We start from the raw sequence: 11,980 nt of genomic DNA, 5'->3' as shown, positions 1-11,980 counted from the left end.
GCGCGGGGAGGGCCGCGCGCCGGGACGCTCCGGCTCCGCCCTGGAGGCCCCGCCCACAGGCCGGACGCTCCGCCCCCACCCGCGGCGGAGTCCCGCCCCCGCCGGGCTCTCGGGCGCGGCTGCCGGGGGGGCGGGGCCGGGTCCGCGGGGCGCGTGGCCGACCCAGCCCGCTGGTTCCCGCCATCGCGGTCCCGCGCCACAGGCGCCCCGGCGCGCTCCTGCCCCGCGTTCCGGGCGGGCGCCGCTTCCAGCGCGCGGGGCTGTGGGCCTGGGCCGGGCTGGGCCTGACACCCCCGGAACCTTCCGCCTTCCCAGAGCCCCGGACCGGCGCTGCCGCCTCCTCGGGCCCCAGTGCTGCTGACCGAGGCCACCGACCGAGACTGCGCCCGCGGGACTCCCCACTCTGACTCGGGTGGCGGGGCAGGGCCACAGGTCCCTGGGGGTGGGGGTCCCGGCCCGCGGAATGGGACACACTCAGGGCTCTCAGAAGGAAATCTTTGAGGTGTAGGTTTTTCCTTATTTATTTGTAAGAACTCTTTACATATGAAATGCTGCTCTTTTGTGTGTAATGCAAATGTTTGTCCTGGGTTTGTTTTTGTTTTTACAGCTTGTCCCAGCCTCTTAATTTCATTCCTAGTGTTTTGACATAAATTATTAATTCTTGTGTGGTCAAATGATCCAGCTTTGTTGCTTATTTAATTATATCTTCACCACGGCAGCATGAGCCTCAGGAGGGCAGGGACTGGCTGGACATTGGCTCGCCCAACTCTAGCCCAGCCCGGCAGCTGCGGGGACCCCTCCCCAGCCGCCAGCCTGCCCCGTGTTGGGCGACAGCGTACACAGACAGCTCACAGTGTGACTTGAAGTTTCCTTTTCTCCAGAAAATCCTCCCTTGGGAGCCCAGCTGGTTTGTAGAAGGTGCCGCGGTGGGTGGAGCACCCTGTTCTGAGCAGGGCAGTGCGCGCCCCAGCACGGCAGGAACAGCCCAGCCTGCACCCTGCACCCCGTCCTCCCACGGAACCCCACGACCCGCACCTCCTGCCCCCCACTCAACACCAGCTGCAGGACTTCTGGGTCCCTGCCTGGATGCCAGAGCTGCTCAGGGGACGGACGGCCGGGAGGGACAGCTCTAGCATCAGGTGTGACCCTGGGTGCTGCATTTCAGGTGGGGGCAGTCCTCACAAAGGGCCCCTTTGTTCACAGCATCCCCTCGCTGGGGCTGCCTTGTCCCCCCCGGAGGGGCACAATGGGGCATTGTGCAGAGCAGAAAAGGGCCCTTGTTCCCCATCCAGCGCTCCGGGCTCCGGCTGGGCTCCGGCTCGCTCTGGGTGTGCGCAGGGCCTGCAGGGAGCTCCTGCTCCCCTGAGCTTGAGTTTCCTGTGGGGCCCATCCGCCACCGAGGCTGGGCTTGGGGCTGGGGCACGTGGGGCAGGGCCTGGCCGAGGACAGGCTCCGTTCTTGCCCATCCCAGCCCGAATCTGATCCAAAGTGCTCTGGGGTATCACTCAGCCATAAAAAGAAAGAACATTCTGACACTCTGCAACGTGAACTTCAAAAATACCAAGCTAAGCGAGACAAGACAGACACAAGCCATGTGATGCGCGATTCCATTCACGTGAAGTCTCCAGAACAGGCACATCGCGGAGCAGGGAAGTGGACTCGGGGCTGCCAGGGCTAGGGGGCACGGGAGGGGCCGTTAGTGGGCGTGTTTCCTCCTGGGGCTGCGAAGCTGAAGACGCTCTGGAACTAGGCGGAGCTGGCGGCTGTGCCACACCGAGGATGTGCTAAATACCAGCTGAAATGGTTCATTTTATGCTATGTGAATTTCACCCCAATTTTAAAAAAGTAAAAACAAAACAACAAAAGACAGTCCTGCATGGTGTGGCTGCGGAGTGACGGGGCCAGCGCTGCTGTCACCTGCCTGAATAGATCGTCCCATTTATACCAGACCTGCTTCTTCATCCGCATTAAAGAGCATCTGGCAATTTAAAAATAACACTTAGACGCGGGCGTGCCTTACTCCCCAAGACTGTGCTTCACTTAGAAAAACAGAAATCTCTGCAAACCCAGACCAAGCTGCAGCGCCTGGAAGCTCCGCGCTGGGGAGAGGGGCCACCTGCCGAGCGGGGTCTCTGAACGTGCCCTTTCTCCCTGCAGCCCAGCACCCTGCAGGCCACGCCAAGGACCCGCCCTGAGCTGCCTCTCGCCCGCGGACGCAGAGGGACTCCTGGACTCACACCGTGGAGCAGAAGCCATGTGAGAAAAGGTCCAGGCGACGGGAGAGGCTGCCCCAGGGCTGCCCTGTGCTTCGGGAGAAAGCGGGAGGTGCTTCCTCGAGAGGAGCCGCCAGCTCGAGCAGTGGACGCCCAGGGTGGGACCCTGTCCCCGCTGTCCCGGCCTCTGCCAGCACCACCCCCAGGACCGAGGCACACACAGCCGGGGGCTGGCTGCGCTCCCAGCAGCTGCGGGCCGGCTTCACAGAGGAATGAGCCCCTGTCAGCACCTCGTCCAGCTGTCCCCCCGGCACCCCGGCCTGGCAGCTCCCGCCGCATCAGGGCCATTGTCCCTGACGTTCAGTTGCAGCTGTCTCTGGCACCCACAAGGACTCAGCTTGGGCCCAAATCTAATTGTGCACCCTTCATTTACCCCAATTTTTCATGTCTTGAAATCTGTTTAAGGAGGGGGGCAGGACCCGTCGGTGCTAACCCTTCTGGAAGGGTGGTCAGTTTGGGCAGATGCCACCGTGACTGTCCAGCGGCCAGCACCCCCGGAGTGAGGCCGGCAGGTGCGGTGGGGGCGAGTGAGCAGGTGTCGTGCCATTTGCCGGCCGTCCTGGGACGGTGACTCACGGGCGGCTGTTCTGCTTGGCCCAGCCTCCTCGGCTCCGGGCCAGGAGTACTCCTGCGCTGTACCCCGGAAGATGAGGCCCTGTGCAGCCCTGCGAGCCAGCAAGCGTGGTTCGTAGGCAGAGTGGGAAGAGAACCTCCCAATGCAGTTATGTTCTCTGGTTGTGGGGTCCCGTGGCAGAAAAAGAATGTGTAACTTTTTTTTCTCCTGGAATTCATATTCTGAACTGGAAGAAGTCTTGGAAATTGCCGCACCCAGAGGTCACAAACCGGATGCCCACAGGCTGCACTCTGCCCACAGAGAAGTATCAGTCAGTGTACAGGTCAACAGTCACCACAGTAGTGCTGCGTAACAAACAGCCCCGGAACCACAGGCCCTCGGGAATCGGTGAAAAGGCAGACCCAGGAACCCCGTGTCTCCCGCCTCCCCCCACAAGCCTCTGGAGCAAAGCTTTGCTGCAGACCGTCGTCTGAGCCTCCCGGCTGCAGCCCCTCGAAGCAGCACCATCTGTCTTGCCGAGAACCACGCTGCTTTCTTCCACTCTGCCCACGTACCCGCCTGGGGCCATCTTCATTAAACCTTCCTTCAGCATGTTCAGAAAAATAAATACTTGGGAGACAGCAGAGATCTTTTTCCAGGGTGTGTTTTAATTTGCCTGTGGTGCTAATGGTTCTCTGGAACGTTCCATCGTGGCAGAGGAGGTCAGCAGCCGAGCCTGCCAGAGCCCCCTCACTGAAAAGGGATTTTTCTTGGTGACATGTTTATTTCAAGCCACCATTTTCCTCCCTAGTTATACTTGAAACGGGGGTCTGCTTTGGGAGGTTTCAAATTTGGACATTTTGGGCAAGAAGCCTCACTAAATCTGAAAGTCGAGCTTGGAAGGACGGACACTGGTCTTGGCAGCCTGTCTGGGCCCAGAGGGCTGCTTTTCTGAAGTGAGAGCCCCACCAGTGTCCCCTTCCCTCCCGCCTGTGGCCTGAGAAATTCTCCGCAGGCCGCGGGGTGGCTTCTCCGAGGAGCTCACGCCCAAAGGAAGAGCCTGGCCGGGGCCCTGGATCCAGGAGATGAGGCCCAGAACGGGGCTGGAGGTCCACGTGTCTGTCACAGAACCTTCTGGTGCGAGGCACAGAAATCAACTCTGCACAGCACAGTTGGGGACGAGATCTACTACTGGCTTATGGGACGGAAACGTCCGGAGCGGAGACGGCTCGACCCCGAGTCTCAAACATCATCAACAGACTCAGCCTCCCTCGTGGCAGGTGCCTCCGTGGTTCGCTGCTCGTGGAGACCCCTGGCCCCGCCTGCAGGTGTCTCCTGGCTGCAGAAGCACCTCTGCCTGCCACCGAGCACAAGGCGCCGAGGGCCAACGGTGCAGTTGGTGTCGGCTCCACCCCAAGCCCGACCGGGAGGAGGGGCGGATGGGGCACAGCAGGGGGTGTGGGGACCCGCTACTGGCACGGGGTGATGGACGCAGAGCGGCAGGGACCACAGCTGCTCCCGACGCATCTGTGACCCGTGCGTGCACCTGCCACTGGGGAGAAACGAGCACCGGGCCCCCTCCCTGCAACCGTTTCAGAACGAGGACGGCCACCCAGGCGTGTGGGTTCATTTGTCAGGGGCTCCTGGTGCATGGCGGACGGCAGGGCTGATGACGTGGAGGGACAGGTTGGGGCAGCGCACCCCGCCCGGGGAACCGGAACACTCCGCTCCTGCAAGGCAAGATCGAGGAGCACAGGGTGGTCTCCATCGAGTCCGAGGGCTGCAGAAAGGGCGAGGGATGGGCAAGGCCAGTTCCCGAGCAGACGTCACCCTGAGCAAGGGGCCAGCCTTGACGCAGACCAGAACTGGGGCCCCAGCTGGCACCGTGAGCACCCCAGGGATGCTACATTAGGGGGCTCAGCAGAAGGTTGTCCCCGAGCCCCGCGAGCCCCCTCCGGCCTCTCCAGGGACCAGCGGGGCAGGCAGCTGTCTCCACCCAGCCGCTGCTCAGAGCTGTGCACCCGTCCGCCGTTTGTCTCTGCGACACCAGCCAGTAATTAAAAGCACCAATTAACCTCCGAGGCTGCGCGGGAGGCAACGCCAACTGCCTCTGAGCACAGGGCCGGGAGGCCAGGCCAGGGCTGCGGACACGCAGAACACGCCAGCCGGGCTCCACGGCGCTGCGCCCGCCCCCAGCGCTTTTCTCTTGAAGTCTGCACAAAACACGCAGGCGGCCTCCCTGGGCCAGGCGGCCGGTGGGCGGGACCACCGGGGACCAGCGGGGGAGGGGGGGACGACAGCCGTGCTGCTCCAGGAGGGCGCTCAGCCTGCAGCCCCAACACACATGCTGTGCACACCCCCAAACACACAGGAGACACAGGCCACACCCCCCACATACACACAACAGACACCAACACACAATCCCCACCCACCACATACACACAACATATCCCCACCACACACAAACACCGCACACAAAATACACACACCATACGCACATCATACACACACCACACGCACAACAAATAAACACACGGCACATCACACCGCTGTCCACACACAGCCTTCCGGGGTCGCCGTCCCTAGAAGCGCAGGAGTGGGCTGAGGGGGTCTTTGGCCTGGGGCCCCCACAGGCCGAGGCTGGTCCTGTCTGGGCAAGGGCAGCACCCACCAGCCACACTCCTGCTGTGCAGGTGCCCTTGGCGCCTCTGCGGGACAGGGGTCTAGAAACCTCCTTCCTGTCAACTTCCCCTGCCCGCTTCAAGTTCCACCGGCAGACCCTCTCCTTGAAGCTGCCCAGCACACGGGATGGCACTGAGGGGAGGGGTGGGTCGTGCCAGCCCAGCAGGTCAGGGCAGGGACAAGGGGCTGAAGAGAGAGGGGGAATGGGGCCCACTCATGAGCACGTGGGGCTCAAGAGGTGGGCACAGCGGTGGCTCCAATGGCTGCCCCTCAACTCTTCAACCACCAGGGCCTCTGTCATCAAATCCCCTGTGCTCTGTGCTGCCGCAGGGCCTTTGCACATACCACCCACCCCGGGAATGCTTTTTCTTCTCTCCATGAGGTTGGAAGCTTCGGGTCTCAGCCTACTTGTCAAAGGCTCAAAGAAGCCTCCCCAGACCACCCTTCTTACAGACCCCCCACCCCACCCAGTGATGACGATCTCTGCCCTGGAGATGTTACTTGTTTGCTGGCTACTTCCCCCGCCCCGAGGCCAGCACCTTCGGGAGGAGCATGGAGCACCATTGCGGAAAGCCCACAGCACACAGCAGGTGTGTAATCTGTGGGTGATGTTCCGCAGACCACTGAGGGCCCAGGCAGGGACCTGGGTGAAGGGCGGGGCCTCTACGGAGGTGGAGAGCCTGCACAGACGGGTGGGGAGGGGTCTTCCTTGGCAGGTGACAGAGCCAGAGGTGGCAGATGGCAGAGGGGGGGCAGCACAGCCACTCTGGCACCCAGCTCAGGCGGAGCCTCCCAGCGCACAGCTCACCTTGGCAGCCCTCCCCAGGGCTCCCCGCACCCCGCCTGGGGGTCAGCCCTGTGTGCGCAGACGAGGGCACTTTCCCCTCCGCCGCGGGCAGGTGGCAGGCAGCCTGGCCCTGGTTCTTCAGTGCCCAGGCTCATGCCTCCCGAGAAAGCCCGCCTTGAAGCCCCAGCTCCTGGACATGGTGCCAGCCGTTCCAAATGTGAGGCTGTGGGTCCGGGCAGCCGCCGGGGCCACCATCTCCCGGCCGGCCAGAGCGAGCCCGAGGTCGGTAAGGCGCGCGCGGGGGAAGCTCCAGCGCGACCCGCCAACTTGCCTTTGGAAACACCAGGCCCTTCTGCCGGCCGGGCTGGAGGCGGCGCCACTCCGGGGCTGCGGCGGCCACTGGCCCAGACGTAGGTGACTTGGGAGTCGTGTGCGGTTGGGGGACCTGGCACCCTTGCTTAGGGTCGTCGGGATACACTTTGGAGACGCAAGAGTCCCGCGTCGGCCACCCGAGGGGGCGGCGGGGCTGTCGCCTCTCCGCGCATCGGTCGAAAGAATGCCGGCCGCGCTCGAGGACTGCGGGCCTGGGGCCAACTCGCGGGGGCGGCCGCGGGAGGGGACTCGCAGCAGTGGCTAGGCGCTCGCCTCGAGGGAAATGTCCCCTCTCCGACCCCGCTGCCCCCACCAGGGCGGCACACCCCGCCCCCTCCCTCCTCCTCTCCAGGCGCCCCAGGCGCAGAGGCCAGGAGCTGCCTCCGCCTCCGTCGGACCACCCAGAGCCGCCGCGCCGGAGGGCCTCTGCGCCTCCAACCCCGGGGTCACACCCGGAAGGCCCTAGGCCCCCGCGTCCGGCCACGGCATCCGCCTGGTGGCCTCAGGGACTCGGCAGCCGGGGTCAGCCCAGGCCCCGCCCAGCGCTCCCGCCCCCTCCAGCCGCCCGGCCCGGGCCGCGCCCCCGCCAGCGCTCGCGCCCGGATGGGGAGGGCGACCTGGGGTTGGGCGCGCGTTACCTGGACGTGCGCTGCCCGCAGGCTCGGAACGAGCTGGCGGCTCCCGCGCGTCGCGCCTGCCCGCGGACGGGGAGCCCGGGCTTCGGCGCCGCGCGGCTGAGCGGACCCTCCCCTGGGCCGCGGGCAGGCGGCAGCTGACCCGGCGCCTCTGGGTTGCGGGCGAGACGTCGAGGCTCGAGATGGGCCGTGTGTGTGTTGGGGACCCGCTGCCTTGCTAAGCATCGGGCCAGGGGGCGGACCCACCCGGGAGCGGCGACCGGCCCGCAGAGGAGAGCGCGCCGCAGAGCCCCCGCCCGCCCTCCAGGCCCCCTTTTTCCTTCCCGGTCCCCCAGGAAGGGGGGCTCGCGGCGCGGGGAGGCGGGAGGGCGCGGATCCTGGGATGCTGGGCGCGCCGGGCCCACGTGGTGCGGCGCCAGGCGGGGCGGGCGGGGGCGCAGCGGGAACCGCGGAGCTTTCTTTATGGGTGGGGGGGCGGGGGTGGCCGAGCTCCGCCCTCGTGGGAGTGGGGAGCGCCCGACCAATGGAGAGACGGGTGGGGGGAGGGGCCTCGGGGCGCCGCTTAAAGAAACTTGTTGCGGGTCCCGGAGCCGGGACGGAGCTGCGGCGGCGGCGGCGGCGGCGGGGGAACCCGAGCTGGGGCGGCGACGAAGGTCGGGCCACCGCGCGGCGACCTCGGGTCCCGGAGCGGCTGTAGCGCAGCCCGGGCGCCGTTGCACTTCCCCGTGCGCGCCCCTCCGCGCGCAGCCCCGATGCTGGACATGAGCGAGGCCCGCGCCCAGCCGCCCTGCAGCCCGTCCGGCACCGCCAGCTCCATGTCGCACGTGGAGGACTCGGACTCGGACGCGCCGCCGTCGCCCGCGGGCTCCGAGGGCCTGGGCCGCGCGGGGAGCACGGGGGGCGGTGGTCGGGGGGACGCGGCCGAGGCGGGGGACGAGCGCTTCCCCGCCTGCATCCGCGACGCCGTGTCGCAGGTGCTCAAGGGCTACGACTGGAGCCTGGTGCCCATGCCTGTGCGCGGGGGCGGGGGCGGCGCGCTCAAGGCCAAACCTCACGTGAAGCGGCCCATGAACGCCTTCATGGTGTGGGCGCAGGCGGCGCGCCGCAAGCTGGCGGACCAGTACCCGCACCTGCACAACGCGGAGCTGAGCAAGACGCTGGGCAAGCTGTGGCGGTGAGTGAGCTGTCCCCTGGCCGCGGACGGCGGGGAACCGGGACAGCGAGCGGGGCCGCTTGGCCTCGGGGCCTGGGGGAGCGCGGGGTCTCAGAGACGGCAACCTCAGGCCGGCCTCCTCGGGCTCCACGACCCGAGTGGGAAAGCAGCCTACGGCCGAGATCCCACACCAGGTGTGGGTCTGGGTCTGCCAGGGCAGCTGTGGCATGTGCACCCCTGTGGTGTGTACGCTCTCGGGCACATTCGCCAGCTCTGGGGACATCCTGCCGGGGTGCCAGCCAGCCACTGTGAGCGGGCCGGGCACGAGGGCCTGCCGGGCTGGGAACCGGGGTCCTGCAGCTCCCTGGAGGTGCCCTGCTTGGAAAGGGCGCCCAGGACGCCCATGGGAGGGGGTGGGGCAGGCAGGTGGACAGGGTGCCAGTTGGCCAGCTGCTGCCTTCCCCACAGCCTCGGCCTCTCCTGGCCACCTCTGTGCCCGCAGCAGGGAAGGATGGAGGGGAGATGAGGAGGGAGCTGCCTGGCAAGGCAGGCTTTGTGCACACGCTGGCTTGGTGGAGCTGGCCGTTTGGCAGAAAGTAGGGCACAGCAGTGCAGGACTTGTTGCTGGGAACAGGCCACCCCCACCAAGCGCCCTCCACTTGGGTTTAAAATGGAAGTCTGTGGGTTTGGGGCTCTGGTTCCCTGTTTCCTGCTCTTCGCCTGGTGAACCGGGGCCGGGAGCTTTCAGATCTGCCCTTCCTGCCTTCTGTCGGGATCTGGGGCACAGCCCTGCTCCCCTAGGCCCTGCCCAGACAGCTCGAGGGAAGCCGTGGGGAGCCTGAGGGGCATGTGTGTTCCGTGGCGCAGGGAGGACAGATGCCCGGGTCTCGCCAGTGTGTCTGAAGTCTGGGGTCGGGGCGGCTGCAAGCCCAGCTGCCCGCTGGTCCGGCAGGGTTCCCGAAGCCTTGCTTTTGTCCACAGTGTAATTCTCGGTCCTGCCGGCCGCCCGCAGAAAGCCCCAAAGGGAGGGAACAAACAGGCTTGGGAAGGGGGGCAGTAGGAGGAGAAAGACAGAGGTTTGGGGCCGCTCCTGGGGCTGTAAGGAGCACACAAGCCCCCCAAGCCGGCACCGCAGCTCCCGCCTTCTGTTCTCAGCGAGGGCTGCGCCTGTGGCCCCTTACCCGGCCAGGGTGTCTCGTCCTCTCCCTGCACCTCGGCCGCGGGCCTGGCCGTCTGCTGCCGGCCCAGGGCGGGTGTGCGGGGCACCCCGGCCATCCCTGCCTCTGCCCTGTGCCTGCAGCTTGCTGAGCGAGAGCGAGAAGCGCCCCTTCGTGGAGGAGGCCGAGCGGCTCCGAGTCCAGCACAAGAAGGACCACCCGGACTACAAGTACCAGCCGCGACGCAGAAAGAGCGTCAAGACCGGCCAGAGCGACTCGGACTCGGGCGCCGAGCTGGGCCATCACCCTGGCGGCGCCATGTACAAGGCCGACGCGGGCCTCGGTGACGCGCACCACCACGGCGACCACACAGGTGGGCGCCAGGGCCCCCCTGGCATCTGAGAGTTGGGGAGGGGGCAGGTAGGGGCGTGTCTGGGTGTCTGGCCGTGGCCAGGCTGAGCCACAGTGTGGGGGCGGGGCTCACTGCCAGCCCAGCGCAGATGCCGGACAGACAGCCACCCTCCGGCCGCCGTCACAGCCCATTCTGACCCACGAGGGGGCTGCCCAGCCGACGGTTGGCTTGGCTTGGTCTGGTGCCCCGGGAATTGGGGGTTTTTAGCGCAGCCAGCCAGACCGGCCGCGCCAACAGGAGGGAGGCCCGCATGGTGGCAGGCAGCAGCCCCAGCCCCAGGGTCAGACTGGCGGGTGGACTCCCGTAGCCGAGCGGCCTTGGCCACGTTGGCCGGAGTCTGGGAGCCTGGGTTTGTTTGGTGGTGCCAGGGAGGAGGTTCTGTGTGGCTTCACCGTGGCCCAGTGCTAGCGCTGGCCGCCCTCTCCCCCCACGTGGTCTCCCGGGAGGGTCCGAGGTCTTCCCGGAGAACCGCGCTTAACGGAATTTTCTCGGCCAAGGAGTGAGGTCTGGGTCTGACTTTGTTGGAATTTCTGGGAACCGTAAAGAAACAAAAAGCCGTTCATTCCTACCTGCGGCAGTTGGCCTGCGGCGTCCCTCCCCTCGTGGCCGGCCGCGGCCCCTCCCGCGCCCACAGAAGGGGCATTCATCCCGCAGTGTGCTCTCTCCGCAGGGCAGACCCACGGGCCGCCCACCCCGCCCACCACCCCCAAGGCCGACCTGCACCAGGCGGGCGCCGGCGCGGCCAAGCCGGAGCTGAAGCTGGAGGGGCGCCGCCTGGTGGACAGCGGGCGCCAGAACATCGACTTCAGCAACGTGGACATCTCCGAGCTCAGCAGCGAGGTCATGGGCACCATGGACACTTTCGACGTGCACGAGTTCGACCAGTACCTGCCCCTGAACGGCCACTCGGCCCTGCCCGCGGAGCCCAGCCAGGCCGCCACCGGCTCCTATGGGGCCGCCTCCTACTCTCACCCCGGGGTGTCCCCTGTGTGGGCCCACAAGGGCGCCCCGCCGGCCTCGGCCTCCCCGTCCGAGGCGGGCCCCCCGCGGCCGCACATCAAGACGGAGCAGCTGAGCCCCGGCCACTACGGCGACCAGCCCCATGGCTCGCCCGGCCGCGCCGACTACGGCTCCTACAGCGCCCAGGCCAGCGTGACCACGGCCACACCCGCCACGGCCACCAGCTCCTTCGCCAGCTCGCAGGGCGACTACACTGACCTGCAGGCCTCCGGCTACTACAGCGCCTACCCCGGCTACCCGTCCAGCCTCTACCAGTACCCCTACTTCCACTCGCCCCGCCGGCCCTACGCCTCGCCCCTGCTCAATGGGCTGTCCCTGCCGCCCACCCACAGCCCCACCAGTAACTGGGACCAGCCCGTGTACACCACGCTGACCAGGCCCTGAGGCCACCATGCCCTGGAGAGGGGCCCCCACCGGCGAGCACGGCCTCTCTCTGCCAAGACCTGCCGGGCTCCTGGCTGTGTGCTGGCCCGTGGGGGAGCGGCTGCCGCGGTCACCCTCCAAGTGCCGGCTGAAGCTGCGGAAACGCCTCTGTCACCAACGCCCGAGGCCTGCAGGTCTCCAAGCCTCCGCTGACGGACAGCGCTCTCTTGTCCCTCCTTCTCCCTCTCTGAGGTGGCTGGGGATCCCCAAAGGACGGCCACTCGTCCCTCTTCTGTGTGGCCTGCGGACACCAGCGCCTGGGGTTTGCATCTCTGTCCCTGCAAAGCAGCAGCACAGAGGACAGGGATGCTCGTGGTCTCGGCTGGGGCTGCCGGAGCGCCAGGCCCGCCTGGGCGCAGAGATCCCCTCGCACCAATGGAGGACGCTCCCGGGACGGCGGGTGGCGTGTCACACGCTCAGGCTTCATCCACGCGAGCGAGCGCCCTGGGGACCAGCCTGTGAGACCCCGGCACTCCTTGTAGTCAGTCCTCCCGGGCAAGGTTTGGTTGTGAT

The 11,980-nt window shown here is 66.7% G+C and overlaps 1 protein-coding gene across 1 annotated transcript; it reads left to right on the top strand.

Annotated features, from left to right (window-relative positions):
• Positions 1-8,054: 8,054 nt before the first annotated feature.
• SOX8 (SRY-box transcription factor 8) lies at positions 8,055-11,428 on the top strand. The gene is made up of 3 exons (XM_069486622.1): positions 8,055-8,476; positions 9,756-9,985; positions 10,695-11,428. Exons 1-3 carry the CDS (start codon positions 8,055-8,057, stop codon positions 11,426-11,428), a joined length of 1,386 nt encoding a protein of 461 aa, XP_069342723.1.
• The last annotated feature ends 552 nt before the right edge of the window (positions 11,429-11,980 follow it).

This window comes from Eulemur rufifrons, chromosome 14 (genome assembly GCF_041146395.1).
Source record: "Eulemur rufifrons isolate Redbay chromosome 14, OSU_ERuf_1, whole genome shotgun sequence".
Classification (NCBI taxonomy): Eukaryota; Metazoa; Chordata; class Mammalia; order Primates; family Lemuridae; genus Eulemur; species Eulemur rufifrons.
The sequence above is the reverse complement of the archived record's forward strand: the minus strand, read 5'-3'. Positions and strand labels throughout refer to the sequence as shown.